Raw genomic sequence first — 25,694 nt, 5'->3', positions numbered from 1 at the left:
ATCAGGGGTCCTCAAACTAAGGCCTGGGGGCCGAATACGGCCCTTCAATGTAATTTACCCGGCCCTCGCTCAAGGTCAACCTAAGTCTGAAATGACTTGAAAGCACACAACAACAACAATCCTATCTCATCAGCCAAAAGCAGGCCCACACTTCCCATTGAAATACTAATAGACATATATTTATTGAAATTGTTCTTCGTTTTAATTATTGTGTTGTTTTAAAGTCTTTTTTGCACTACAATAAGATATGTGCAGTGTGCATAGAAATTCATTCATGTTTTTTTTTTCAAATTATAATCTGGCCCTCCAACAGTTTGAGGGACTGTGACCTGGCCCTCTGTTTAAAAAGTTTGTGGACCCTGATCTAGATGCTCCATTTTCTATATATACTAGTATATAACACTGGCGAAGACACGTTTTGGTGTCTCAAATAGTAGACCTGTTTTGGGGTATATTTGACCTGCTGATTCCAAATATGACACCAGTTTCCTGCATCAGTTCCAGTTTTTGAGATAGAGAACATATGCTGTATATCAGTCTTTATCTGCTCACTCATAAAAAAAATCATGATAACAATGTCTAAGAAACTAGAGGTGATACTATCTATCACATTATTTTACTCTTAATATTTCCTCCTCTTCCTAAAAGAGGTCCTGTCTGTGGACCCACAATCTAATAGGCACAGTACAAATATTGTGTGGTGGGGGGAGAAGAAATGTAGAACCAGCTACACTTCCAGTAGTGTAGATCAGGGGCAAATTGTGTCCTCTCCAAATCTTTTGCCATGGTGTCCTTCCTGGGAGGCAGGGATGATAATGATGTGTTTGGATCCTCTGACTGATGGTAGAAGCTAGAGTGCGCTTTGCAGTTCCTTGACAGCAGAACAACAACATTAAGAAATATCGTGTAGGCAGTGCAACTTCTCCAGTCGCTGGGGCTTCAGCTACAACACACAATGTCTTCCAATGCAGCTGAAACTCATATTGTGATTAAAATTGGCAAATAAAAGTACAGCATTGTGCCAGCAGGTCTCAAGTGATTTGCACACTAGGCTTTTGAAGTTGCATATGTATGCATATGTTCATCAACAGATGAACTCTGTTGAAATAATGATTTTGTACTGAAAAATAGGCCCCCTGGTGGCGTAGCAGGATAAACTGCTGAACTGCTGAACTTGCTGACAGAAAGGTTGGCAGTTTGAATCTAGGGAGCGGGGTGAGCTACCTCTGTTAGGCCCAGCTTTTGCCAACCTAGCAGTTCGAAACATGCAAATGTGAGTAGATCAATAGGTACCACTTCTGCGGGAAGGTAACAGCGCTCCATGCAGTCATGCTGGCCACATGACCTTGGAGGTGTCTACGGACAGTGCTGGCTCTTCGGCTTAGAAATGGAGATGAGCACCACCCTCCAGAGTTGTACATGACTAGACTTAATGTCAAGGAGAAGGCTTTACTTTACCTTATTGAAAAACACCATTGCTGCAGATTAAAGCAAAAAACTCCTTTGAAAAATGTTTAGCTTGTTGTAGCTTCCTCAATGAACTCTTACATATGTAGTGCCACTGTGTTGGTGTCATCATTGACCAGGTGCTTTATTATCAGAGTTGTATGAAAGGAATATATTATTGGACATTGCCCATTGACTTAAGCAAGTGGCTTACGGAAATGAGCAAAGCTAGCAAGATCGCTCTAATATTTTAAAAGAAATCCTCCATTTTCTATTGCCTCTATATAATAATAATTATTATTATTCATCGCCATAATTATCTTTGCTTTTACAGTTCTTTGATATGAAAGGGGAAACCCTTTTGAAATATGAGGAGGTTGGTATGAATGTGGATGAAGTTCTCAAGAAGGCTGAGATGGATATTTCTCAGGAGCTGGACGTTTTCCTCATTGTAAGTTTGTTTTTCAACAAGCCTTCGGCTATATTTAGATTCCTTTAATGAATATACGTGAGGACCCATAGATTTCATCAAGCACTTTACACGACAGATTGATTATTGTTTTTTTTAATATCTGCAGCTATTGCTGTATTTTACTGATTTTAACCTGGGGTTTTGAGAAGTGAGATATTTATGTTGGCTGTTATTTTTTTATGTTACTGTTTCTGCAATTTTTGTACTTTATCTGTTTGCATCTTTGAGTGCCTTTAAGCTGCTTGAGTCCCTGTGGGAGATGGTGGCAGGGTATAAATAAAGTTTTTTATGATTATGATTATCATTATTACTGTTTTTTTAACTTTAAAAGGAAATGTTCTCTAGGCTTCATGTGTTTTGGACAGAATGCATGTTAGCGTTGGAAAGTTTCAGTGTCATGTAAGAAGCAATTTTGTCCAAAACTTACTTTAGTAAATATCCCAAGTAATAGAGTATTATATGATCAGGTCAAAATTAAGTGGTGCATGTTGGTTTAATGTAGGGCAGAAGAGTGCAACTGCAGAAACTGCCGGCTGTGTCCTATGAGCTACACCATTATGACTAAAAAAGAAGAGACTGGAAGATTGCTTCCATGTTATTTAAAGAATGTGTGGGATACTGAATGGTGGTGGTGGGGCTTTATGGGGTGAATTATGTCCTCTGGAGTCTTTAAAAGAAGCAACCTTACAAAAAATTAAAAAAAAATCTGGTGTTGGGATGGGGATGGTTCTCAGTATTACAGGAACTGCCCTCCTTGGAGACTACTTTAAGAACTGGATGCTTTCTATTGCCTATTATTTGCAAAAAATAAGAATAGATAAGTTCTCACAAATATTGTCTTAAAATGACATTCATAGTGTTAGATGTTTAAATCAGCACACTTTATGCACTAATAGATAATATTGCCTGTCCCTCTATGTGCAATTCTGTTTAGGAACCAGATGAAACGGATAAAAAAATAATCCAAAATGTTTATGTAGAGGTTATACGTATGGCCCACCAAGAGCAGCAGCTGTTAGATACTGTCTATCACAAGCATCTCGAAAGTATTGAGGTCAGTTTGTCGATTTTCTTTCTTGTTTGTTCAGAAATGATAGCAAAAATGGAATTGTAAAGCTATAATGTATTGTAAAAAATGGCCATAAAAGACTTGGGTGAAATACAGTTTAGCCTTGGCTAGAATAGACCCACTGAAATCAAGGAGACTTAAATGGTAACTATCAAGTCCCATTCATTTTGATGGGTCTGCTTTATTAGGGACTAAATTTGATCTAAAGTAAAGGTTGCCCTTGACATTAAGTCTAGTGGTATCTGACTCTAGGGGTTGGTGCTCATCTCCATTTCTAAGCCAAAGAGCCGTTATTCACCGTAGACACCTCCAAAGTCATTTGGCATGACTGCATGGAGCGCCCTTACTTCCCGCAGAAGTGTTACCTATTGATCTACTCACATTTGCATGTTTTTGAACGGCTAGGTTGGCAGAAGCTGGGGCTAATAGCGGGAGCTCACCGTGCTCCCTGGATTTGAGCCAGTGGCTTTTTGGTCAGCAAGTTCAGTAGCTCAGTGATTTAACTTTCTGTGCCTCCAGAAGGCCCAAATTTGACTTTACATGGGATTTTATACTCCAGTGCTAGGAATACGTACACATAATTTTCCCTGTAACTGAAAGAACAGAAAGCTCCTCTCTGTGGGGTGAGTGGGGGGTGGGTGGGTTAATTTATTCACTCTGGGCTCTCTAACTCTGTTTCTTAGTGATTACTTTTTCTTTTCAGTTCAGAAAACAGCTTGCGGAATGGCTGGATACAAGTCCTAATATTGACAATTTGTTACTGATTAAGAAGAGAATTAAAAGCCTAAAGAGTCAGCTGAGATGGAAGATGGCAGAAAAAGTCTACTTGGAAGAAGTATGGGGAAAGTGTTTTGATTCCTTCACAGACCTCACTATTTAAGAGTACCTTTTCCACTGTTTAAGGAATGAATTCATACCCATGTCTGAAAAGCAGATATTGTCTGGTACTTGAGAAATCGCTGTTTTAAGGAAAACATACTTCCTAAGCAGTCAATGCAGAAAACCCGATTAAACAAATAAAAGTATGAAACAGACAAGAAAGAAAAAAGGCAAGCACACAGATGCTCAGAAAATATTAGAGTTGGGCACATAGTTTTTCAATAGAAGAGGCGAAGAAAGGGATAGTGAGTGGAATATCAATAGTCAGAAAAAAATATTCTTTACGTTTCATGAATAATAGACCTACAAACAATTTTTGTGTGTTTTGCTGTCAAGACTCCACATGGGGCTATTGAGATGTAGTGAATAAGAGTTGTCATGAATCTTTCCAATGCTGCTGGCACAGTTACCGCAGATGAAATGTTGGAGGAACGCATGAAAAATTATGTGTCAAGAACAGAAGGAGTATAGTTGTTAGGTGAATTGGGAAGAAGTACTGTATAAGGGCTATGTAAGTATCCAGCAATAAATCCAATTGGATTTCTGGATCAAAGGCTTTCCTAGACCAGCTTCCTGCTTTTCTTAATGGTTTCTCAGATACTTTCCAGGACTTGGGAACAGTAGTGTTCTCCTACTATTGTCCTCCTGCAGCTAGTAATTAGAAGCATCCTTGAGACACCATGTAGCCATCATGACTAGTAATCCAACCATACATCTAGCAAGTTTAGTAAGGGGAATAGTTCTGTCAAATATGGGGGGAAACAAGCACAGTATACTTAGAACACAGATATCTATAACTGAGACACAAGAAATAGTATGTTATTGTTATATTTGAAACATCAAATGTGCTATGCGACAGGTTTTTTTTTACTTATGTACACAACATAAATGTACAAATCTTGTCTCTTATCATAAATAAATGTCAGTATTCACATAAATTTCAAATGGGAGATATCAATCTCCTCTTAATAAACATAATAGTCCAATATATTGACAGGATATGTCTGATTATTTAAACAGTCAATTTAAACTATCTTGGAGGACCGTATGTAGCACAGATCAGTAAAAGCACACATCAGTGTTCATTCTCTAAAAAACTTACATTAAAAACTTGTTATTTCAGTTGTTGTAGTACATTGAATAATTTGTATGTGCCATTCCAGTTTTGTATTGACTTATCATAGAGTTGGAAGAGACCTCATGGGCCATCCAGTCCAACCCCCTGCCAAGAAGCAGGAATATTGCATTCAAAGCACCCCTGCTAGATGGCCATCTGTCAGGGGTGCTTTGAATGCAATATTCCTGCTTCTTGGCAGGGGGTTGGACTAGATGGCCCATGAGGTCTCCTCCAACTCTATGATTCCATGTTTCTATGATTATTTATTTACTTCACTTGCATACCGCTGTTCTCACCCCAGGGGAGACTCAAAGCGGTTTCCAACATATTTATGGCCAAAGGTAATGCCTCACATACATATGAAACCTAATATAAAACAACAAGAACATATAACTATTGATTAGATTGTAAAAACGTAACAACATTTAAACATTAAAGCATGGAGTTAAAACATACTGATATAAACATTAAAATCACAAAATCAAAAAATCATGGTCCAAGGCCATTCCAAATATCAAATATTAATTGCACATAATCCCTGATCATTCCTTGTATTGCTTACTGCCCAAAGGCTTTGTCCCATAGCCAAATTTTTACTTTTTTTCTGAAGGCCAGGAGGGAGGGCGCTAATCTAAATTCATGGGGGAGGGTGTTCCAGAGTCAAGGAACCACCACTGAGAAGGCGCTGTGTCTTTTCCCCACCAGTCGCACCTGCGAGGGGGTGGGACTGAGAGTAGGACCTCCCAGGATGATCTTAATCTCTGAGATGGTACATAGAGGGAGATACGTTTGGACAGGTTAGCACAATATTACTTGTTTTTATTCTGGATAGACAACTTGGAAGCAAAGATTGGAAAGTTACCTATAAAAAGGATGAATATAATGACATGTTCAAGCACACCATCACTCAGAAGTGTAGAATGACATTTTGGATTCCAGCCTGTCCTTGTTTTCCTTTTAAAAAGTATTAGATCCTGTTGTCAAATTGTTTAGACTTTATAAAACTCGGGAATGATGTTTTTTGTATTCTGGTTTCTGAAATTGCCAGACAATGCTGCCTGGGGGATTATTGTAGTTGTCGTCCTAGAAATTAAATTTACCTGACTCTGATGGTTCATCAGGTACAAGAGACCTTCAGTTAAATCAGAACTGAACTTCCCAGAATGGTCTGGATTGTGTGGGAAAAGTTAAGACCATGGGTGGCATGCAGTACTACAGAGTTATTGTTATTTTTGCAAATAGTGTTCCAAATACACTCTTGTCTGTGTGAGGATCATTTCCCTTCATTTTTGTCACCTAGGATCAATTGAAGCCCACAAAAGGTTTTTCTTTAAGATGAGAAATGAATGGCTACCCCTGTGCTGCTGTTAAAAAATAACTGCTTCTGAAATATCCCAGGGAGACCTAAAATATAGGGGAATGCCCCTTATTTTGGGGCAATTTTAAATTTTCTTTGCTGAGGTGCATCCCAACATCCCATGGAGGTTTAAATCAGCTCCCTAGCCTTTGACATTTGCCCATCCTTGATAAAGAGCATTGTTTCTGAAACTCTGGGTCCCGACCTCAAAAGGAGTCTTCTGACTTCAATGTGGGGGTCCTGAAAAAATTGGGAACAGTAGAAGGTTTCTGAACATCACCTAGTGCCTATTTGTGAAATTTACACAAAACTATTGTGTGGTGTTTACAGTAGACACTGCAGAAAATGCTTCAGCTGTATTTTATAAAAGAAAGATTAGGCTATTTAGTAAGCCTTGCAAATGCTGGTTTGTTATCAAGATACGCGGAGTCACATAATTTTTTTTCTGACTGAAAAGGGTTGTGAGTATAAAGGTTTAAGAAACTCTAATCTAGACCAATGTTTCCTAACCTATTTAATTTGACAGTCCCCCCTCCCCCCGCCCCTCATTGAGTACCAGCACTGCATTTGTGCCATTGGCATTTTTTCTTGTAAACAAATCCTGAAACAAGAAAATTGATTGTTTTCAGTCAGTTCTTCTGTCTTTGAGGAAGATGTATTGTGAGTAATTTGGCCACATAGTTGAATCCCCAAACTGCTTCCCAGTACTTCAATTGTCCTTTTCAACAAGCAAACCAAAGAAAATAAAATTAGTATTAATTTCAGCAGATGAACAATTGGAAAATAGATTTGAAATGCAGAACTCTTAATGAAATGAAGTTGCATTGATGTTCAGTCATACTATAAGGTTATATTCTCTGATATTGATGACATATGAATTCTTTGAGATAATAACTTTTAAAATATCTACCTTTAGTCTGATGATTACAGTGAGTCCACAGTGAGAAAGATAAAAGAAGAAATCATTGCACTGCGAAACAATATCTTTCAGGAAATATCCAAGGAACAAGAAGAATATGTGAGTATTCAAACCTGGATATCCTTTCTCTGAATCAGTGGAATGGATCGTGTAAAGATAGATATAATTCGGAAGAGGGTTAAGTTTGACCCATGGACAGATACGCCCTGTAGTGCTTCCCATATTGTTTGCAGGCAAGCTCTGCATTCCGTCCCCATAAGCCTGGTTCCAAGAGGCCCTTCTGAAGGGGATCTTTGCTATCTTTGACCTCTACCTCTAAAATAACAACAACAACAGCAGCAGCAATCATTTTAAAACACTGCATAAAATATTTAAATGTTTGGCATTGGGCAATACAAAGTGGTAACTGATTATCCACCACTTCTCAGTCTTCACCATAAATTCAACACTTGGAAGTGCCACAGAGTGAACATCAGCCTAATTTCTGCTGTATTGCTCTGTGTCACTTTTATGCTGAGTGGCTACTGCAAGATTCCTCTCTCATTTAGGAGACACTGACTCATCTGGTGCAGACATGCTTCCCTGAGCTGCCACTCCTTCATCCCGAAGCTGAAATACCAAAATATATGGTAAGTTCTGTTTCCAGGAGGGAAGAACTAAGGAAATGCCTAGCTTTTCTGTTGTCAAAATATAAAATAAAGCAGGACTACAATAACCAGATATTTTCAGCTATTATTCAATGTTTTAGTATGGCAATTATTATTCATGATACCTTGTCAATAATTATGTATTGATAATTGCTATTTTTATTAAGTACAGGTTGAGTACTGGTATCCCTTATCAAAAGTGCTTAGGACCAGAAGTGCTTTGGATTTCGGAATACCTACATCTGTATATATGCGCATAATGAGGTCTCTTGGAAATGGGACCTAAGTCTACATATGAAATGAGGTTTCTTCTTTGTAGCCTGTGTGAATCACACATGTGGGTTTACTATGCTTGCACAGGCTCCAACAGAAGTTTTCCAAGCTTCATCTTTTGAAATTTTGTCACTAACCCTACCAAATCCACTGGAGGCATAAAGGTGGCCCTACCAGTGTCTCCCCGGTTCCTTTTTGTCTGCCTTCAGCAGCTCATTATGGAATCTAGCTTGTTATGTTGACTACTCCCTTTAAGAGAGGCGGGCAATGCACTGCAAAAACGTTGGACTCAGATGGACACTCAAGTGCCTCCAGTACCTGGGAGAGAACTACAAAGTCAGCTCCTGTCAGCACTGTCAGGTGTTCACAGCTCAAGCCAGAAAAAATATAGAGGCGAAGCAATCTTTTACCAGCAAATCCTGGCTCTTTGTACCTTGGCTACACCATTGGTAGCCTCCTCCAAAGCCTCAAAGACTTCAAAGAAATCAAATTCAAAATTGAGCTCAACAAAAAACCCAGTGCCATCGATAGCTCTGTATACCAAAGCCTTGGTTGCGTCGATGCCATTGATCTCAGTGGCACCACCATCTTCCTCATCAATGAGGATTTTCCTAATACGCTTGCTTGAACAGAAAGGAGCTGAGCTACATGCAACCCAAGAAAACTATAAATCCCAGCAATTGCAACTCCCAAATGACAATATCAGTGCCCCTCCCCAGCCCCACCAATATTCAAATTTGGGCATACAATGCCAAATTTGGTCCAGTGAATGAAAATACATCCCGCATATCAGATATATACATTACAATTAATAACAGTAGCAAAATTACAGTTATGAAGTGACAATGAAAATAATTTTATGGTTGGGGGGTCACCTGAACATGAGGAACTGTATTAAGAGATCTCAGCATTAGGAAGGTTAAGAACCACTGCCCGAGGCCTATTTAATGCAGGCACAGATGAGAAACTAAAATCGAACAAGGACTTTAAAACCCTTGTAGGGGAAATGTGGGATGCAAACCCAACCCAATTTCTGTCACACTCAACCAAGGTGGCAACCCCAACATTATAATGTTTTACCTCCACCTTCCAAAGAAGCCAGAGGAGGGGGGCACCACCGCCTCCTTGGTGACACTCTCAAACCCCAAGACAATGGCCCTGACCTCCTTTCACCCTAGGTGTTGGGTTTGGTGTTCCAGAGGATAATACCAAATCTTGCTTTAATACCAATACAGATTCCATCATAGACCTGCCACCTTACCAACCAACTGTCCTCCTTACTCCACCTCACAACCCCCCCATTCAAAGATGTCTTGCGGTGTTTGCTTGAGCCTGGGACTACATAAATAAAAAAGTAAATATACAAGGTGTAACACATGCCTCTGGGTTTGTTGGCTTCTGATTACCTCTTAGTTCTTTGTTTACAGTGTTTCTTCTCTGTAATAAAGTTATTTTCTTGTAGCATATCTCACTTCTTGGTACCTGAGCTTGTTAGTCTCCACATGTGTGATTCACAGAGACAATGAAGGACAGTAACTGTTTTTTTGAGTGGACCTCTGAAGTCACACAATCCTGCCTGTTTCTCCTCTCTATTTTGCCAGCCTCCTCCTTTCCAGCTTCCCTGGGAACTGGGGAGCCGCTGGTGCGGGGCACCTTTAAAATTGAAAATCTAGAGCTTGGAAAACTTTCATTGGGGCCTTCGCAAGCGCAGTAAACCCACATGTGTGACTTCACAGAGGTCCACTAAAAAAAACAGTTACGAATATGTAACCTGCCCTTCATGTACACCTTGTACACAATATTTTCAATAATTTTGTGCATGAAGCAAAGTTTGGATACATAGAACCACCAGAAAACAACTGTCATGATGTGAGAATAAGGGATACTCAGCCTTTCTTAAGTGTTGAATTAATTATCCTTAGCATCAACATAAGTGGGAAATTACTTGAATAGTTTTATTATTATTACACAGTTCTTGAATGCTTCTCATCCTCCCACTTTTACCATTAGGCCAAATTGCTACTCAGATTTGTTTAATGTGTAGAACTATAGCCATGTCCCAAAACATAGCTCTTGTGTCAACTCTCTGTTTTCTAAATCTCCACCATGGCTTTCAATAATGCATTTTTTAACATTTTGCTTGTTTGTCTTGTTGTTGACAACTGGACTTCAGCATATTATCAGTAGAAATTGAACAGTTGTTCTAATAGACAAAATGGATCAAATGGCAAGCTTGTTTATGCAGCAAAACCTTTAAATATTACATAGGCCAGTTTTGCATATAATAAGGAGAACCCTTTGAAGAAACCTTTGCGAAACCTTTGAAAATCTTGTGCTTTCCAGGCTCCTTTTATTTTCTCTTGTGCAAATATTCAGAAGCTACGGTTTTTGTTATGTCTGGACTAGGTATAGTGTTTTAGGACTGACCCTAGTAAGTTGCTGAACAGCCAATTAAACATTTCAGATTTGTACTTGGTTCGCAATTTGCTAGGTTTTGTCTTAAATCAATGCTTTATATTTAATGGCAAGTTCGAAGTTGTAGATACAGACCCCATTTGACTCTTAATCTATGTGTTTAAGTCATAGACTCCATTTGACTCTTAATCTATGAGTTTAAGCGTAAGTGTTTAAGTCATAGGCTTTGGAAGCACAATAACAATATTGGGTTGCCACATTTCTTTACATCATCTCCTTAAGACCTAGAACCCTTTAAGCTGGAAATTAGGGAGCTATAACTTGGCATTAAAATACACCATTCCAAATTAAGGAAGCGGTTTCCCCCCATATTAAGCAGAATAATAATCTGGTTGCATGTTTTGCAAATGATCTCCAGGCAGCTTGCAATGTTTTGGGTAAAAAGCTAACTGAAACATATTGAGTTCTTTTTTATGGCATGGGTATCTATTCCTATTTTTCCATGTTCTACCTCTGGTACCAGATTTTCTGATAAAGAAGTAAAAGTTTGGGAACACATCTACTTTGTTTACTTAGATACACCTGTATACAGCACCACCAGCAGCAACAAATCTATCTAATAACCTTAAAGAAGGTATTCATACAGTAATCTCTGCTTCTGTACCTTCCAAGTTATGTAAATTTAGAGTTTTTGAGAAGTGCAAATGTCCAGGTTCTGTTTAATGATTTGCTAGATATGGGTCTCACAGGGTTTTTTAGGTGGAGCATTACTCTTTGTGCTTAACCGCTTTGGAGAGAAAAAGTGGGGTATGAATAAATATAATAATAAACACAATAGTAATAATAATATCCTGCAGCCATTTGTTTTTGGCCTGTGCTTGGTTTATTTATTCTGTACAGTCAGTATGATTTTGTTCTGAGATCTACAAGTTTATGACTGTGCAATTGTGAGATTCATAAAGCATTTGGTATGTTCTCTGTGTTTTTCAGAATTCAGGAGGGCTTCTTACATTTAGTTTGGAACGTGATCTTTTAGATGCTGAACCAATGAAGGAACTGAGCACAAAGCGCCCTCTGGTTTGCTCAGAAGTTCAAGGGCAAAAAGTTATCCTAAAGGTACATTTCCTAATTTGTTTTTAGGCTGTTAGCATAAAAAGGAGGGAAGGATATTACAGGCAAAGATGAAGTACTTTGGCCACATAATGAGAAGACAGGAAAGCTTGGAGAAGACAGTGATGCTGGGGAAAATGGAAGGAAAAAGGAAGAGGGAAGGAAAAAGGAAGAGGGGCAGATCAGGTGCAAGATGGATGGATGGTATCCTTGAAGTGACTGGCTTGACTTTGAAGGAGCTGGGGGTGGCTACAGTTAACAGGGAGCTCTGGCGTGGGATGGTCTATGAGGTAATGAAAAGTCGGAAGGGACTGAACGAATAAACAACAAGCATAAAAAAGCCAGCTATTAACTGATCAGAAAGCTTCTCAGATGCCAGTGTTTTATCATTAGTATGTTCATATTTCAGGTTCCTAGGTGCCAGGATCAGATACTTGGGTGCCTGATTGGCCAAGCACTTAAGAATTTTGAAGAAACAATTTTAAGTCTGGTTTTTAGAGATTAAAGCATGACACCTGGCGGTTTCTGATGACCGTTTACTTTAAAAACTCATTGTTCTGTTATCTAAGAGCAGGAATGGGCCATAATTGTGGGCCATAATTGCTGTTGGAAGTAAGAATTCAGTATACCTGGAGAGCAAAAAGTGGCCAGATCTTTGGTTTATAGTCCTTTTTAGAGATGGAAAGGAACTCTCAGCTCGAAGCTGAATATCTGGAAACTATTTTCATAGTGGTTCTTAACTTGTACACCATGGATCCTTAGGGGGTCTATAAATTAATACCTGTCATCGTTTTTTTAAAGAGCTTCATTAACCCAAAAAGGTTAAGGGCTGTTGAGTTACCATATATACTCAAATATAAACCGACCCGAATATAAGCTGAGGCACCTAATTTTATCACAAAACCAAAAATGTATTAATTCGAGTATTAGCTGAGGGTGGGAAATGCAGTAAGTTGATCATTTTTGAATATTTATATAAAACTGTAATTTAAGATAAGAATGTCCAACTCTGATTAAACCATTATTCTAACCTTTTTCAATGTAAATGTACTTACATATCCTTCCAATAATAGTAATAGAGGAAAATAATAAATATAATAATAAATAGAATAAAATAATAACTGTAATAATAACAATAATAGAGTAAAATAATGTAAATGTAATAATAATAATTAATGTAAAATAATAAATGTAACAACAACAACAATAACAGATTAAAATAATAACTTTGACACGAGTATAAGCCGAGGGGGGCTTTTTCAGTCTAAAAAAAGGGCTGAAAAACTCCGCTTATACTCGAGTATATACGGTATATAGTAAATGGATTGGAATCTTCATTTACCAGTTCTTTTATTTCAGTCTCTTGGGTTTGCCATTGTATGGAAAGGAAGGAGCATAACAGTATTGCAATGCAGTAGCTGCTAAATGAAACTTACAGCTGTATTGATAACTAACAAGTATTTAGTGTTCACAAGAATTCTAGATAATTTGTATATTTACATTCTGAATGAAATCTTATGAAATCTTATGAAATGGTAAAGATTTCCTATCATTCAATTATTTACTGGGTAAAAGTATATCAAGATGTGCACTTACGTTTCAAGTCCAAAAATACCTTTTTTTAGGGTTACGCTGTGGATATAAGTACTGAAACAGAAGTAATAGAAACAGCAGCAAAGTATCACAAAGTCTGGAGAGAAATGAAAGAGGAATCTGGTCTAATGCAGCTGATGTTCTTGTTTCTATGCAAGGTAATTTATAAGCTATCATACCCCTTTTCTTTTGTAGATGTAGGTTTTGTGTACAGTGGACAAATGTTGGTTTGATACATCAAAATAGGTGAGTTTTTTTGTTGCAAAAAATCTATTTCACCATGAATAAGCAGATGTACTGATATTTATTTGGTTGCTTTAACTTGGCTCTTCTTGCCAATCGGAGTTTCTCTTGTTGCACTATTCAGCCAACTTCATTTTATTCTTGCTATACTGGAAGAGTGAGGGGTGAACAAAACTGCACTCCATCAGACAGTTCTTCAGGAACTCTCTGAATGCTTTAACTGGTTGTAATTATTGAAATACACTCAATAAAGATATTTTTTTTAAAAAAGAACTCTCTGAATGCATTCAGTTGTTTTTCTCTTTTTTTCTTACTGGAATAAAGGAAGAAAAAAAAGTGAAGCTTGATAGTATGGTTTAAGATGAAATGTAAGCCAGGCTAGTGGTAAAGCTGTACTAGTTTCAGTAGGTAATCCTTGAGAATCAGTGCGGTATAGTGGTTTGAGTATTGAACAATGGCTCCAGGAGTTCAAATCCTCACTCAGTAGTGGAAACACACCGGAAGACCTTAGGCAAGTCTTACCTGCTGCCTTAGAAGAAAGCAATGGCAAATCTTCTATGAATAAATCTTACTGAGAGAATTCAAGGAAGAGGTTGCAGTTAGGTGGAGTTGATATGAAGGCGCATAACGTCGAAGGCATATGTGTCATCTTAAAGGCATAACTACTGCATAACAACAGGTAACCCGACTTGACAGCATAGTTAATATCATACATACTTCTTTAAGGATGTTTCCTCTTACTTTTGTAAACATGGTGTTACGAAATGTCTAATTATAATGTAGGTTTTTAAAATGTTTGTTAATGTTGTGATATGGGTGCAGGCCAGCTGATGCGTCGCCTTAGCTTACGCGTTGCCATGGCGACGTGGGCCTCCAGGCAGAGGAAAAAGGGGCAGAGCTGTCACTTGGCGGGGGCAGGCATTTTAAAAAATCAGTCTTTGGTGAGTGAACCAAAGTGGAAGATGGGTTCATTGAGAAGCCAAACCAAAGGGGGTTTAAGTCTTTAGCCAGAGTGCTAAAAGGAAGGGCTGGGCCTAGCTATGTAAGGGCACGACTCAGCGGTTTAGTATAACCAGTTTAATCTCCAGCCTTGGTATTTTAAGAGTCAAAGTAATTCACTTTGAAGTATAATCTAGCTGGGTTGCTAGAGGAAAGAGATTCCCGATCGTTTTATTGTGTCTTCAGTGTCAAATCTGAAGTAATAAAAGTGGGAATTCGGATTTAAAGTCAGTCAGAAAGACTGAGGTGAAAAGTGCTTGTCAAAGAGTAAATATTCAGTTGAATTATAAGTAAAGTGAAGAAACTGTAAGGTTAAAGTGACCCAGTCAAGGGACTGAGAAAAAGAAACCAAGTTTTAAAAGAAAGGAAACCACAAACATTAAGGTGGCAGAAGATGAGCCATTCTTAACCTTCAATAGTAACGGTTTCATGTTTTCGGAAGAGTTAACTGTAGCAACAACAAGAAGATACTGTGTAACCGTCTAGCTTATGTGAACCTGAGTAATCTTTAAATAAATGTTTTTCTGTTAAGTTCAAATGCTGAAGACTTCTGCCTGTATTTCCTGGGTGTGCGCTACATATTAATTGGTGGCAGTGGTGGGATAGAAAAATAAGATCAATCCTGCCATGCGACAGAAGTGATTGCTCTACATGTTTACACATGGCTGCCAATGAATGTGAAAATGTTGAGAATCTTGATGTCTTATTGATTCCTTTTCATGCCTGAGCACACCATTTTTGTTTCTGTTTGTAAAGTCTGATCCTGTTGCATATCTGATGGTCCCTTATTATGGTGGAGCAAGCCTGGGCATAGTACAGAGTACTGCTCCTTTAACTCCAGATGTAAGTATTATGTCATTTGTGTGTAGCCTCTTGTATAGGGGTGGGAATTGTGCAGACTTCTTGATTTGGGTGGACTGCAAATTCCAGCAGCCCCAACCAGCATAGCCAATGGTGAGAGTTGCTGTGTGATGCACTGGAGTTCAGAATTTGAACTCTAAGGTTGTGGGAACATTCTTGGGATTAATTTCTTACAGATATTTTCCTCTTCATTTTAACCAGGAGAGCTTGAAAGTAATGAAAGGAGTAGCCCGTGGTCTGCATGCACTACACAGCGCTAATATAGTTCATGGGTCACTGCATAAAAACAATGTATTTGCTGTAAATCGAAAACAAGGAATTGTTGGAGATTTTGACTTCTCTAAATCAGAGGTGAGCTAAACTAGTTTCTTCAGTGCAAATAGATGGGCCGTATCAGTGTTACTGATTCAGGTGACAATGAAGTCCTCTGTTTTTCAAGACTGCAAAATCCAAGAGCTTTCGGGCTGGTTTGCTGTTTTGACTTCGCTGCTTTGCCCTTAAGTCCTTTGTAAAGAGGAGTCTAGTCTTCTTCTGTCATCATCTCTATAAATCTGCCCCCGATATAAGTAAGTATCTGATCCCCCCCCTCCAGAAAATTTCCTTAGGGTTCCTGAGTAAAATTTTGAAAATCACTCATAACTGGGATTGTTCTATTACTTTGTTCAGACTCCCTTTGAAAAATTTTCTGTCTCTTTTATTTGGATGCTAAGCTGTATTTTTAAAGGCTCAATTGAAGTTTTAAGTTTCTTTAGTGGTAGACATTTGAAGGAAATGTTTCCTTCAGGGGTGCAGAATTCTTATTTGGGGGCCGTGTCCCCATTGTGTCTTGTTCTGTAGTGACAGCCCTGATTTTTTTGTGGGATCTTCTAGTTTAAGACTTTAATCAAACCTTTGAAAATCTATTATTTTGGATGGTACCTCCCAGGCAGGCAGAGCAATTATGGAAGCTGTGATCCAACATAGTAATGTTTGGCTTTAAAGCTCAAAGAATTACACGTGCAACTCATGGGATATGGCTTTGTGCGGAGTTGGAGCTGGGTCATGGAAGGCACACAGACAAATGTCACATTCAGGATCTAATAGACCTCTCATTCAAGAGCTAATAGATTTAGATGAGAAGGGCAGAGGGTATATTAGAAAGCAGAACCTTGCCATGGATTGTGTATATTACACAGCATAACAACAAACATTCTTGGAGTCTTGGTTTTTAGGCCTGTACCTGGGTTATGTGGGGTTCTGATTCATAAACTTGCATTGGATAGACTGCATTAGGTCTAGTTTCTTAGGTATTGTTTGTTGGGCGAGTGGACCCTCCCCATAAATGTACAGCAGAGTAGTCCTCTTATAGCAGTGTAACCCAGCACCAGCAGCCACAAAACGATCAACAGAACAAAAACTCACAGACCAGTTTCTCATGTCCTTTGTAGGGTGTTTCTTGTAACAAAAATAACAGTTTCAGCACTTACAAGATAAAGTCTTTTGTAACTCAGATAAGTTTATTGCTCTTAGTTCCTTTCTTTTTTGCTCTTGGCTTCTCTGTTCACTCACTGGCTTTTCTTGCATGCTGGTATGCTGCTTCAGCTTCGCTTACACAAGAGCCAAACACAGGAACCTTACACAGGACTAACACAGAGACACTGAGGCTCTAACACACAGGCTTCTCACACAGAGGCTAGTCATTCTACAGTCACACCTGCTTATATTATCACCCTATTGGTTTTGCTTAATCATTGGAATTTAACCCCTTCAGTGTTTGACTAATATTTTTGTAATTAAAAATACACTGTTATTTTTCAGTATTTCTGACATTATTATCATGATTTTCTGTGGGTGAGGAGATGGCAACTGGTATATGCCATATGTTCTGTATATCAAAAACTAGAGCCGACGGGAAAACTGGTACCATTTTTGGAATCAGCAGGTCAAATATATCCAGAAACAGGACCTACATTTGAGGCACCTAAATGACTGTTGGTCAGTGTTATATGTGTATTAGAAGGCCAAGCTACATGATGAAATAATCCGAAATCGTGGGGGGCTCTAGTTCAGTCTGGGGCCCTGGTCCAGCCCAAGGAATGCACACTGTCCATTTTTAAAATCAGAATAATGTGCAGAAGAGACAACTACATGACTAACAAACCAAACCAAGAATGATTATCTTGTTGATGGTCAAAATGAAGAGAGCAAATGTCAGAGATGTCTTCGGTTATCTCTTCAAATCTCACTTTACTAATTTTGGTTTTGTTGTTGTATCTGTATGTGAAAAGTAAAAAAAAAGTAAAAGATAGGTTGTTGAGAAAAATTGTACCACAAGACCAATTACAGCTAACTTGACAAATAACACTTCATCATTATAATAGTACTCTGCTGGTGGGTAGTTATGAGAGTAAATCATCCTGAAAATTAGTGTTCAGTCCACCTAGAGCAGTCGTAGCTGTGCCCAGTGTCAACTAGATGTCATTGATTGCTTTCATGATCACGTTGGGAGGAATGATGTGTTTCAGACCTGCTGTTGAATCAAGCACAGATATTGGCTTTTTGTAGATGTCAGGAAATTCCGTCATATAATTCCAACATGTAATTATTAACTGGTTCTAGAATCAGCGTGCTGCGATGAATTATGTGGCACTGAATGGTTTCAACTTAATTTCCCCTGAAGTAAAAAATGGACAGCCACCATCTCCAGCTTCAGATATGTTTGCTTTTGGTTGCCTCCTTTGCTGGGTATGTAAATTTACATTTTTAAATGTGTTTAAAATGAATCTGATTTCTGGTTTCTGAATTATTATGAAAATGATGAGCAGAACTGCTGTTATCCGAACATTTTAAAAATGCCTGACTGCTACTTCACTGTCTGGAACTACATTTATGACTGTTCCTAAGCTTTGTCTTTTTCTCAGAAACATATTTGATCTTAGGATTATGATGTTTGTCAATTCTATGAACTGTAAAAGGCCATCACTATGTTTCTCTTTCACTTCTGATCGTATCTTAATAAACTTGCAGACACTTTTCTGGGAATAATTCCTATGCTAGTCCTGTATGCTACTAGTTCTTAGTGAAGAAACATAATTGTAAGCATAGCACTCCATTCAACAAATAAAGGGCATTCCTTTATATATTTTGCTTTAAAAATAACTTGACTATTTTACCCAGTTTTGACTGTGTACTTTAAATTGCATTTATGCTTTCTATAAGTGATTTTGTACTTTTTAAAACTTGCAGCTATTTATTGGAAACCAAGAGTTTAAAATAAACAGGGATGGGATTCCTGAAGTGGATGGCCTTATAATGGTAGGTTTGTCTTCTTACCTTCTTCAAATATTTCAGGTAATACTTTAGAACTGGCAAATGGACTTAAAAATAAATCTTTAGATATTTAAACTGAGCAGGTACAAGAAGACTTAAAATGCCACAGCTATTAGTATAGGGAATGTATCATCCCCCCTCCCCTGAAATTAAAGAAAATTGAAACATCACTGTAAAGTATGAATAATGTTAATAGGATGTTAGGTCATTGGAATATGTTCATGGCTATAATTCAGATAACACAATGGATGAATTCCTAGGCATTACTTCTTTAATAGAAAAATTGATACCAGAGGCAGAAACATCACAGAAAGAATATGGACAGGTTCCTACGTCACAAAAAAGAACAGCAGTTCAAAGTGCTTGAGGAAACTTTTTATTAAAAACTAGGCAATATACCCCCAGGTGGTACAGCAGGTTAAACTGCTGAACTCCTGAACTTGCTGACCGAAAGGTTGGTGGTTTGAATCCGGGGAACTGGGTGAGCTCCCACTATTAGGCCCAACTTCTGCCAACCTAGCAGTTCGAAATCATGCAAATGTGAGTAGATCAATTGGTACCGCTTCTGCGGGAAGGTAATGGTTCTCCATGGAGTCATGCCGACCACATGACTTTGGAGGCATCTACGGACAATGGCAGCTCTTCGGCTTAGAAATGGAGATGAGCACCACCCCCCAGAGTCGGACACGACTATACTTAATGTCAGGGGGAACCTTTACCTTTACTTAAGCAATATGCTGATGTGAAATGAAACACCCCAGTCAGGTAAACCTTTAATAGGTAACTAATACTTGATCTTTATAATTGAAGGCTTCCTCCAAAATGGGATAATTTTAATTGTTCTCCACTTTAAAAATAATTTTCATTCTTGTGGCCAAATTTCTGGATCTAACCTTTTTAAACTTCCTGGGTAGCTGGGAAGGGGAGATTATCTTCCCTGCCGTTTTCTTTCTGGTTTGCTGTTCTCACATACTCAGTAAAGGGTCCTGGAGGTTGCTGTTGCTTACATTATCTGTTTTAGGCAAGCATGCCCACCTACAGAAGGATTGCCTAGAGCAGATTCCATATTTCCAGGTTTCAGTTTCATTGCATTAATTACTGCAGATATGTGACACAGCAGAGAAAGTCTGTATTTCTTCAGCCCTACTTCATCAGTGTCAATGCTGCTAAAAAAACTTCTAGCTAGACTGAGGACAGGGAGGGGCGGGGAGGATGAAGAAAGAGAGCTGGGCAAATATAAATAATTTTGGCAAAAATAGCTTCTTTGTCAGAGACTTTGTTTATACATACATTATTTGTACATAACACTTTACCAGAGATGAAACTGAGCCAAAATAATGCAGGAGCGTGGAAGGTGTGGAGGAGCAGCAAACAAATTGGAACTTAATCCAGACAAGACAGAGGTATTTCTGGTCAGTTGGAAGGCAGATCAGGGAATAGGAATCCATGAAGACACAGCTCTGCAGTTTTGGGGTCATCTTGGACTTGATGCTGAACCTGGAGGCCCAGGTATCTGCGGTGGCCAGGAGGGCCTTTGCACAATTATAACTGAGAAGCCAAATTTGGCCTTTGTGGTTGCTTGCTGAGACTGGCTACAGGGAATGGACAACCCCCCTGTTGAAGCAGCTCCATTGGCTGCCAGTCCGTTTTGGGCACAATTCAAAGTGGTGGATTACCTTTAAAGCCCTAGATAGTTCAGGTCCAGTCTATTTGGCCGACTGCATCCCCTTGTGTGAACCTACCCAGGTCTTTAGGTCTTCAAGCTCAGTTGGTGGGAACAAGAGATGGGCCTTTTTGGTGGCTGCCCTGTGACCCTGGAACCCTGTCCAGGGAAGGTATTTAAAGATGAAGGTGTTTAAGATCTAGTCAGGAGATGCTGTAGTTTTTAACTGAATATGTTTTAATTGATTTTAACTGTGAATGTTTAGTGTTGTTTGTGTTTAATTCTCTTCTGATGTTTGTATATTTGTATATTTTAAATTGTATACCAATTATTTTAGCCCTAACCCTTTGGGGAGATAGAGCGGGGTATAAATAATATTTCTTTCTTTCTTTATTTATTTGCTATATATTTGTATACCGCCCTTCTCAGCCCAAATCACCCAGGCCAAATATGGGTTGGAGATGTGTTGGTCAAGAATCCAATAACAGAAGTAGGCATGGGTCTATCACCTCACATCCTTTGGGCCACAAGATTTGAGGTGGTAGTGGCTAATATCTTGCCCCCAAAGGTTTCTCACTCTTCGTGTAATCATTGGTCTAAGATGGAATGAATCAGATAAACACTCGGAGATTGAGACACTGCAGTCTGCACTGTTGAATCTGCCAAGCTATTTTCAAGGAAGGGTACACATACAATGCAACAGCAACCCGAACTTCTGTTTCCTGACCCAGTGTGGTTTCTAGCCTAGGCCACAGAGGTATCCTGGCATACCCCCACCCCTCTTTCTGCTATAGTACTAAGCTTCACCTGAGTAACTTGGGTTGAGGAGCATCTGTGGTCAAGTTGTTGATAACTGTTTTTTATGGTTTTGATTTTATCATTATGGATAATTTATTTATTTATTTACTACATTTATATGCCGCCCTTCTCACCCTGAAGGGGACTAATAATATAATATATGCATACAATATATTATATTATTAGCATAGCACAATATCACTATTATATATTACTGTATTGTACTATACCATTGTACTGTAATATTATTAGTAATATTACATGTAATATAAAATATGTAATTATAATATTGTATTATTATTATAAGTATTATATTGTATTACATTATAATATTATAAATATTTTATATATATACAATATATTATATTATATTATATTATTAGCATAGCACAGGAGACAAGCTGGAACTGTCTTCCTGGCCCCCTCTCTCTTCACTCTGGCCCAGAGCAGCAGTTGGTGCTGGGGGGAGAGGCTCCCAACTGATGACATAGGCAGGAAACAAGCTGGAACTGTATTATCATGTATTATGTATTATTTTATTCTTGCTTGGTTTTATATTTATTTGTTGTAAGCCGCCCTGAGTCCTTTTGGAGAGGGAGTGGGATATAAATAAACATTATTATTATTATTATTATTATTATTATTATTATTATTATTCACTGTTTTCTCTTGTCTTTAATGATCTCATTTTACAGTTCTGCCCTTGGCTTTTTCTTTTCTTTTTAAGGATGATAAAGTTAAATCTCTGCTCACAAACCTCCTCTGTTCTAATAATCGAATGACTGCGGAGCAGGTGCTGAATGATGACTGTTTCCTGTTGCCTGAGATGATCTCACTCCCACAGGAACATGGACAAGCTGAATGTGGAAATGAAAATGCAAGAACAGAAGATACAGAAATTGCAGTTCCTTTGGGACATGAACAAGCTGAATGTGAAAATGAAGGTGCAATAACAGAAGAGACTGCAATTGTGTCCGAGGACAAGCAGGATAGAGAAATTGTAGCTTCAGAGACTATAGAACTCAAGATGGTAAATTCAGACTAAACACAATTTAATTTTGTGAGCATAATTTCAGAACCCCAAAGGCAACTTTTCTAAACTTCTAACTTTATCTAGAAAGTTTATATGTACTTGTTTCATGCTTTGGTTTTGCATATTTTTTTAGTGAACTGAGATGCATCTTGGACAGTTGATTTTCACATTGGAGTTGTGAATTCAGTTTCATTAATGTTTAATTCTTCTGCAGTTCTTTTCACTTGCGTTTCAAAAATGGCAGTCTTCCTTTTCCTAGTTAGTGAATTTACCAGTTTGCCTTAAAATATGGTTTCTTTTTGGGTCCAATTAGGTATCATTTTAAAGACAAATTTAGTAGTTGTTCCTCTCCCATCTTTCCTTTAGGGTTGAACTTGGCAACTTCTGACTTTCAGAAGATACTGGAGTACAACTCCTATCATCCCTCACTATTTGCTATGCTTACTAGGGCCAACAATAACTTAGTAGGTGGAGGCTCATAAGATTTCTGTCAACTGATTCTGATTGGGAAAACAGCGATTGACAAAGGCTCTGAAGCCCTCTTAAATAACTCAGCTTGTTATGTGACATAAATGTTGCTGAAAACAGTTGTGATCTTTCACTTTGACTCTGTACACTTCCAAGACAACTCTCTCTCCCCCCCCCCCCCCCCCCCAAATCAGTTTGTTTCTGGAAAGACAACATTTAAGTAATTAGGCTTATTTGAATAAAGTTTTGGAGCAAGCCAATCGTTTTATGTTTTTGAAGTTTGGATTTTTTCTCTTAGACAGTTTAAGCAGCTAGGCATGGAGGCTTCACTCCTGTTTCTTCAAGTCATTTCTGAATTACAGCAACCTTGAAACATACCTATCACAATATTTTCTGGGGGTGAGAATGTGGGATCTGCTTAAGTCCAACCAATGGATTTCCATGGCCAAGCAGGGCATTGAATCCTGGTCTCCAGAGTCATATTCCATAACCTAAACTACTACACCACATCGCTTCTCTCTGGCTTATAAACTACACTAACTTTTTATTTTCCGTGTCACTTCAGATTACATCTGACCACTAGGTGCTGCTCTTGTTTTGGTACTATTGAATAGTAGTCCTGGAGCAGTGGAGAATGACTTCTGTGACAGTTGTTGAAGTTAGCTAGTGCTATTTAAGGAATTGGCAAAAGAGATTTTTGGTCAGAGGCACCATGTGTAAGTGTATATATGGACATATTTATGTTGTTCAGTTGAAGATTGTCAACTGATATCTTGTTTACGTACTTGCTTTTCTTTAACAGGCTTCCACATGAAACTGGTGAGTAAATCCAAATGGGGTGATTGGAGCCCTATTTGCTTCTGGAAATATATGACTGTCCCAGTGCTTAAATTCTCCACTCACATTTTACTCACATACACACTTGCGTACAGTCGTGGATTCCTGTGCACTTGTGCCATTAGCAACTGGCTAATGGTAAAAAAATGGAATTGGTTCCAAATGCAGTTAATTGTTCAGGGCATATTTTGCAACATACAGTATTGAAAACCTGATTGCTTTCCATATTAGTAACATTTGGGCAGCAAAGTCATGCCTTCTTCAATTTTGGATGGGCGAAAAAATACTCATTTTCTTTAAAGATATTTCAGTAATCCATCCTACACCTTGTATTGGTCCATTCACCCCCTAAAACAAACAAAGTCAATTTTTGGAAATGTCCAGGGTTTGAGTTTATTTGGGGCAGCAAATGGCATCTGGAGCTTGGTGTGTCCTGGTTTATGATGTTAATCTGTTACAATCTTCCCATAAATAAGAAAAGTACAAGAACATTTTAAAGTGAAATGTACTGTAAGTGGAACTTCAATGTTTTGGCGATTATTACAATGACCAAAGGCTAGGTTCTGTCTCTGTCATTGGAAGAAGAATCATCCATGAATGGGTTAACTACTGCCTAGGCAAAGAAAAGAAAATCACAGGATTGAACCAATAGTGGATAAGGCAGCCCTTAAAACCAGTTCTCCAAAGTGCTGAAACCTTTTACTAAAGAGATTCAGCACCATGGAGAGCTCCTGGAAACTTACAGAAATCCTGAAAGAGGTTCACTGCTTCACTGTCATGAAAAACATCAGTTTCTGTATTTAAATTGAGAGTTTTTGATTGGATCTTATCAGTTCTTTTGCCTTGCTTTTCATATAATAACTCTGTTTTGCTGTTCTTGTTATTGCATCATTTATCTTGGGAAAAGATGCATTAGGCAAAATTTATTCTTTAAAAAATATGCAGCTTTTAAAGTACGGAAACTTGTCACTTGGATTTGGCAACCCATCTGAGAAATGTCTAAGTGTTTGCAACTATGATAAAATTTTGTAGAAATATAAGTAGGTTTAATTTGCAGTTTATATTTTCTCACTTCCTTCCTTTGTCAGACTTGTATCCCAGTTTTCTTCCAGAAAGATGATTCACAATGTTTAAAGAAGTACAAACAAAACAGATGAAAGTAGTCATAATGTGGCAGCACTATTAGGCAGATTAGAATATTTCAAACACCACTGAATTATAAAGCAATTCAAAAGTGAGTTTTCATCCACTTTCCACTATAGCGTTCGGCTTTGCTTTCAGTGTTATATGTGTAGAGACAGAAATATGTATATATTTGGAACGTTCTGTCATTTTAGATCAGTGGTTCGCAACTGTTTTTTGACCAGGGACCACTTTGACTAGGGATCACTTGACCAGGGACCACTTTGACCAGGGACCATTCTCCAGTATTAGTACCAAAAGGGTTACACACCTGTTTTATTTGTCAACTTTAGATTTGGTTTGAGTGCTGATTCAAAAAATTGCATTAGATAAACCACATCCGCTCTAGTTTCTGATACAGAACATGTGCCATCCCGTAGTCGCTATCTGCTTGACCCACAATTTTTTTTTTTTATAATCTAGAGCTGATGTAGTCTATCCAATGCAATTTTCTGAATCAGCACCCCAAATAACTCCAGGAGCAGGCCTAAAAATGAAGACACCAAGTTGCCCTCGCTTCCAGGTGCCACATGGAATGGCTCTGCACAGGAGGAGGGAGGAGGAGGAGAATCAACAGTCAGGATTGTTGTGCCTTTCATGGGTAGTCAGCCTCTCCCCTCCCGACATCCCCGTTGGCTCAGCACTATACTACTCCATTTACTTATCTCACCTAGGGTTTTACCAATTTTATCCTGTGCATTTGGCACGACCATTGTGCTTTTATTCTTCCACCATGTTATTTTGTGTTCTTTATTATACATTTTGTTATTTTATGTATCTTATTTTGACGTTATCATTTGCTTGTTTGCATTTTACTTTACTGTACTGTAATTTTGGGCTTGGCCTCATGTTAGTTGCCACAAGTTCCCTTTGGGGAAATGGTGGCAGGTATAACGAAAGTTTATTATTTATTCATTTATTTATTTATTCATTTTTATAAAGGTTTTGCAAGACTGGTTGCTCTTGTTGCAATGGTATAGAAACAGTGAGGCCACAAGCCATAT

The 25,694-nt window shown here is 38.3% G+C and overlaps 1 protein-coding gene across 1 annotated transcript in view; it reads left to right on the top strand.

The window, feature by feature from the left end:
• Positions 1–22,687, top strand: part of STK31 (serine/threonine kinase 31) — a 44,250-nt gene extending 21,563 nt beyond the window's left edge. The window contains exons 13-24 of the mRNA XM_067470259.1: positions 1,781–1,897; positions 2,853–2,972; positions 3,691–3,822; positions 7,257–7,358; positions 7,808–7,888; positions 11,585–11,710; positions 13,330–13,455; positions 15,296–15,382; positions 15,602–15,751; positions 17,999–18,124; positions 18,626–18,694; positions 21,898–22,687. Of these exons, the coding sequence (XP_067326360.1) occupies positions 1,781–1,897; positions 2,853–2,972; positions 3,691–3,822; positions 7,257–7,358; positions 7,808–7,888; positions 11,585–11,710; positions 13,330–13,455; positions 15,296–15,382; positions 15,602–15,751; positions 17,999–18,124; positions 18,626–18,694; positions 21,898–22,215 (1,554 nt within the window). The 3' untranslated portion in view covers positions 22,216–22,687. The remainder of the gene's footprint in view (positions 1–1,780; positions 1,898–2,852; positions 2,973–3,690; positions 3,823–7,256; positions 7,359–7,807; positions 7,889–11,584; positions 11,711–13,329; positions 13,456–15,295; positions 15,383–15,601; positions 15,752–17,998; positions 18,125–18,625; positions 18,695–21,897) is intronic.
• The last annotated feature ends 3,007 nt before the right edge of the window (positions 22,688–25,694 follow it).

Source organism: Anolis sagrei, chromosome 6 (genome assembly GCF_037176765.1).
Source record: "Anolis sagrei isolate rAnoSag1 chromosome 6, rAnoSag1.mat, whole genome shotgun sequence".
In the NCBI taxonomy this organism is placed as follows: Eukaryota; Metazoa; Chordata; class Lepidosauria; order Squamata; family Dactyloidae; genus Anolis; species Anolis sagrei.
The sequence above is the reverse complement of the archived record's forward strand: the minus strand, read 5'-3'. Positions and strand labels throughout refer to the sequence as shown.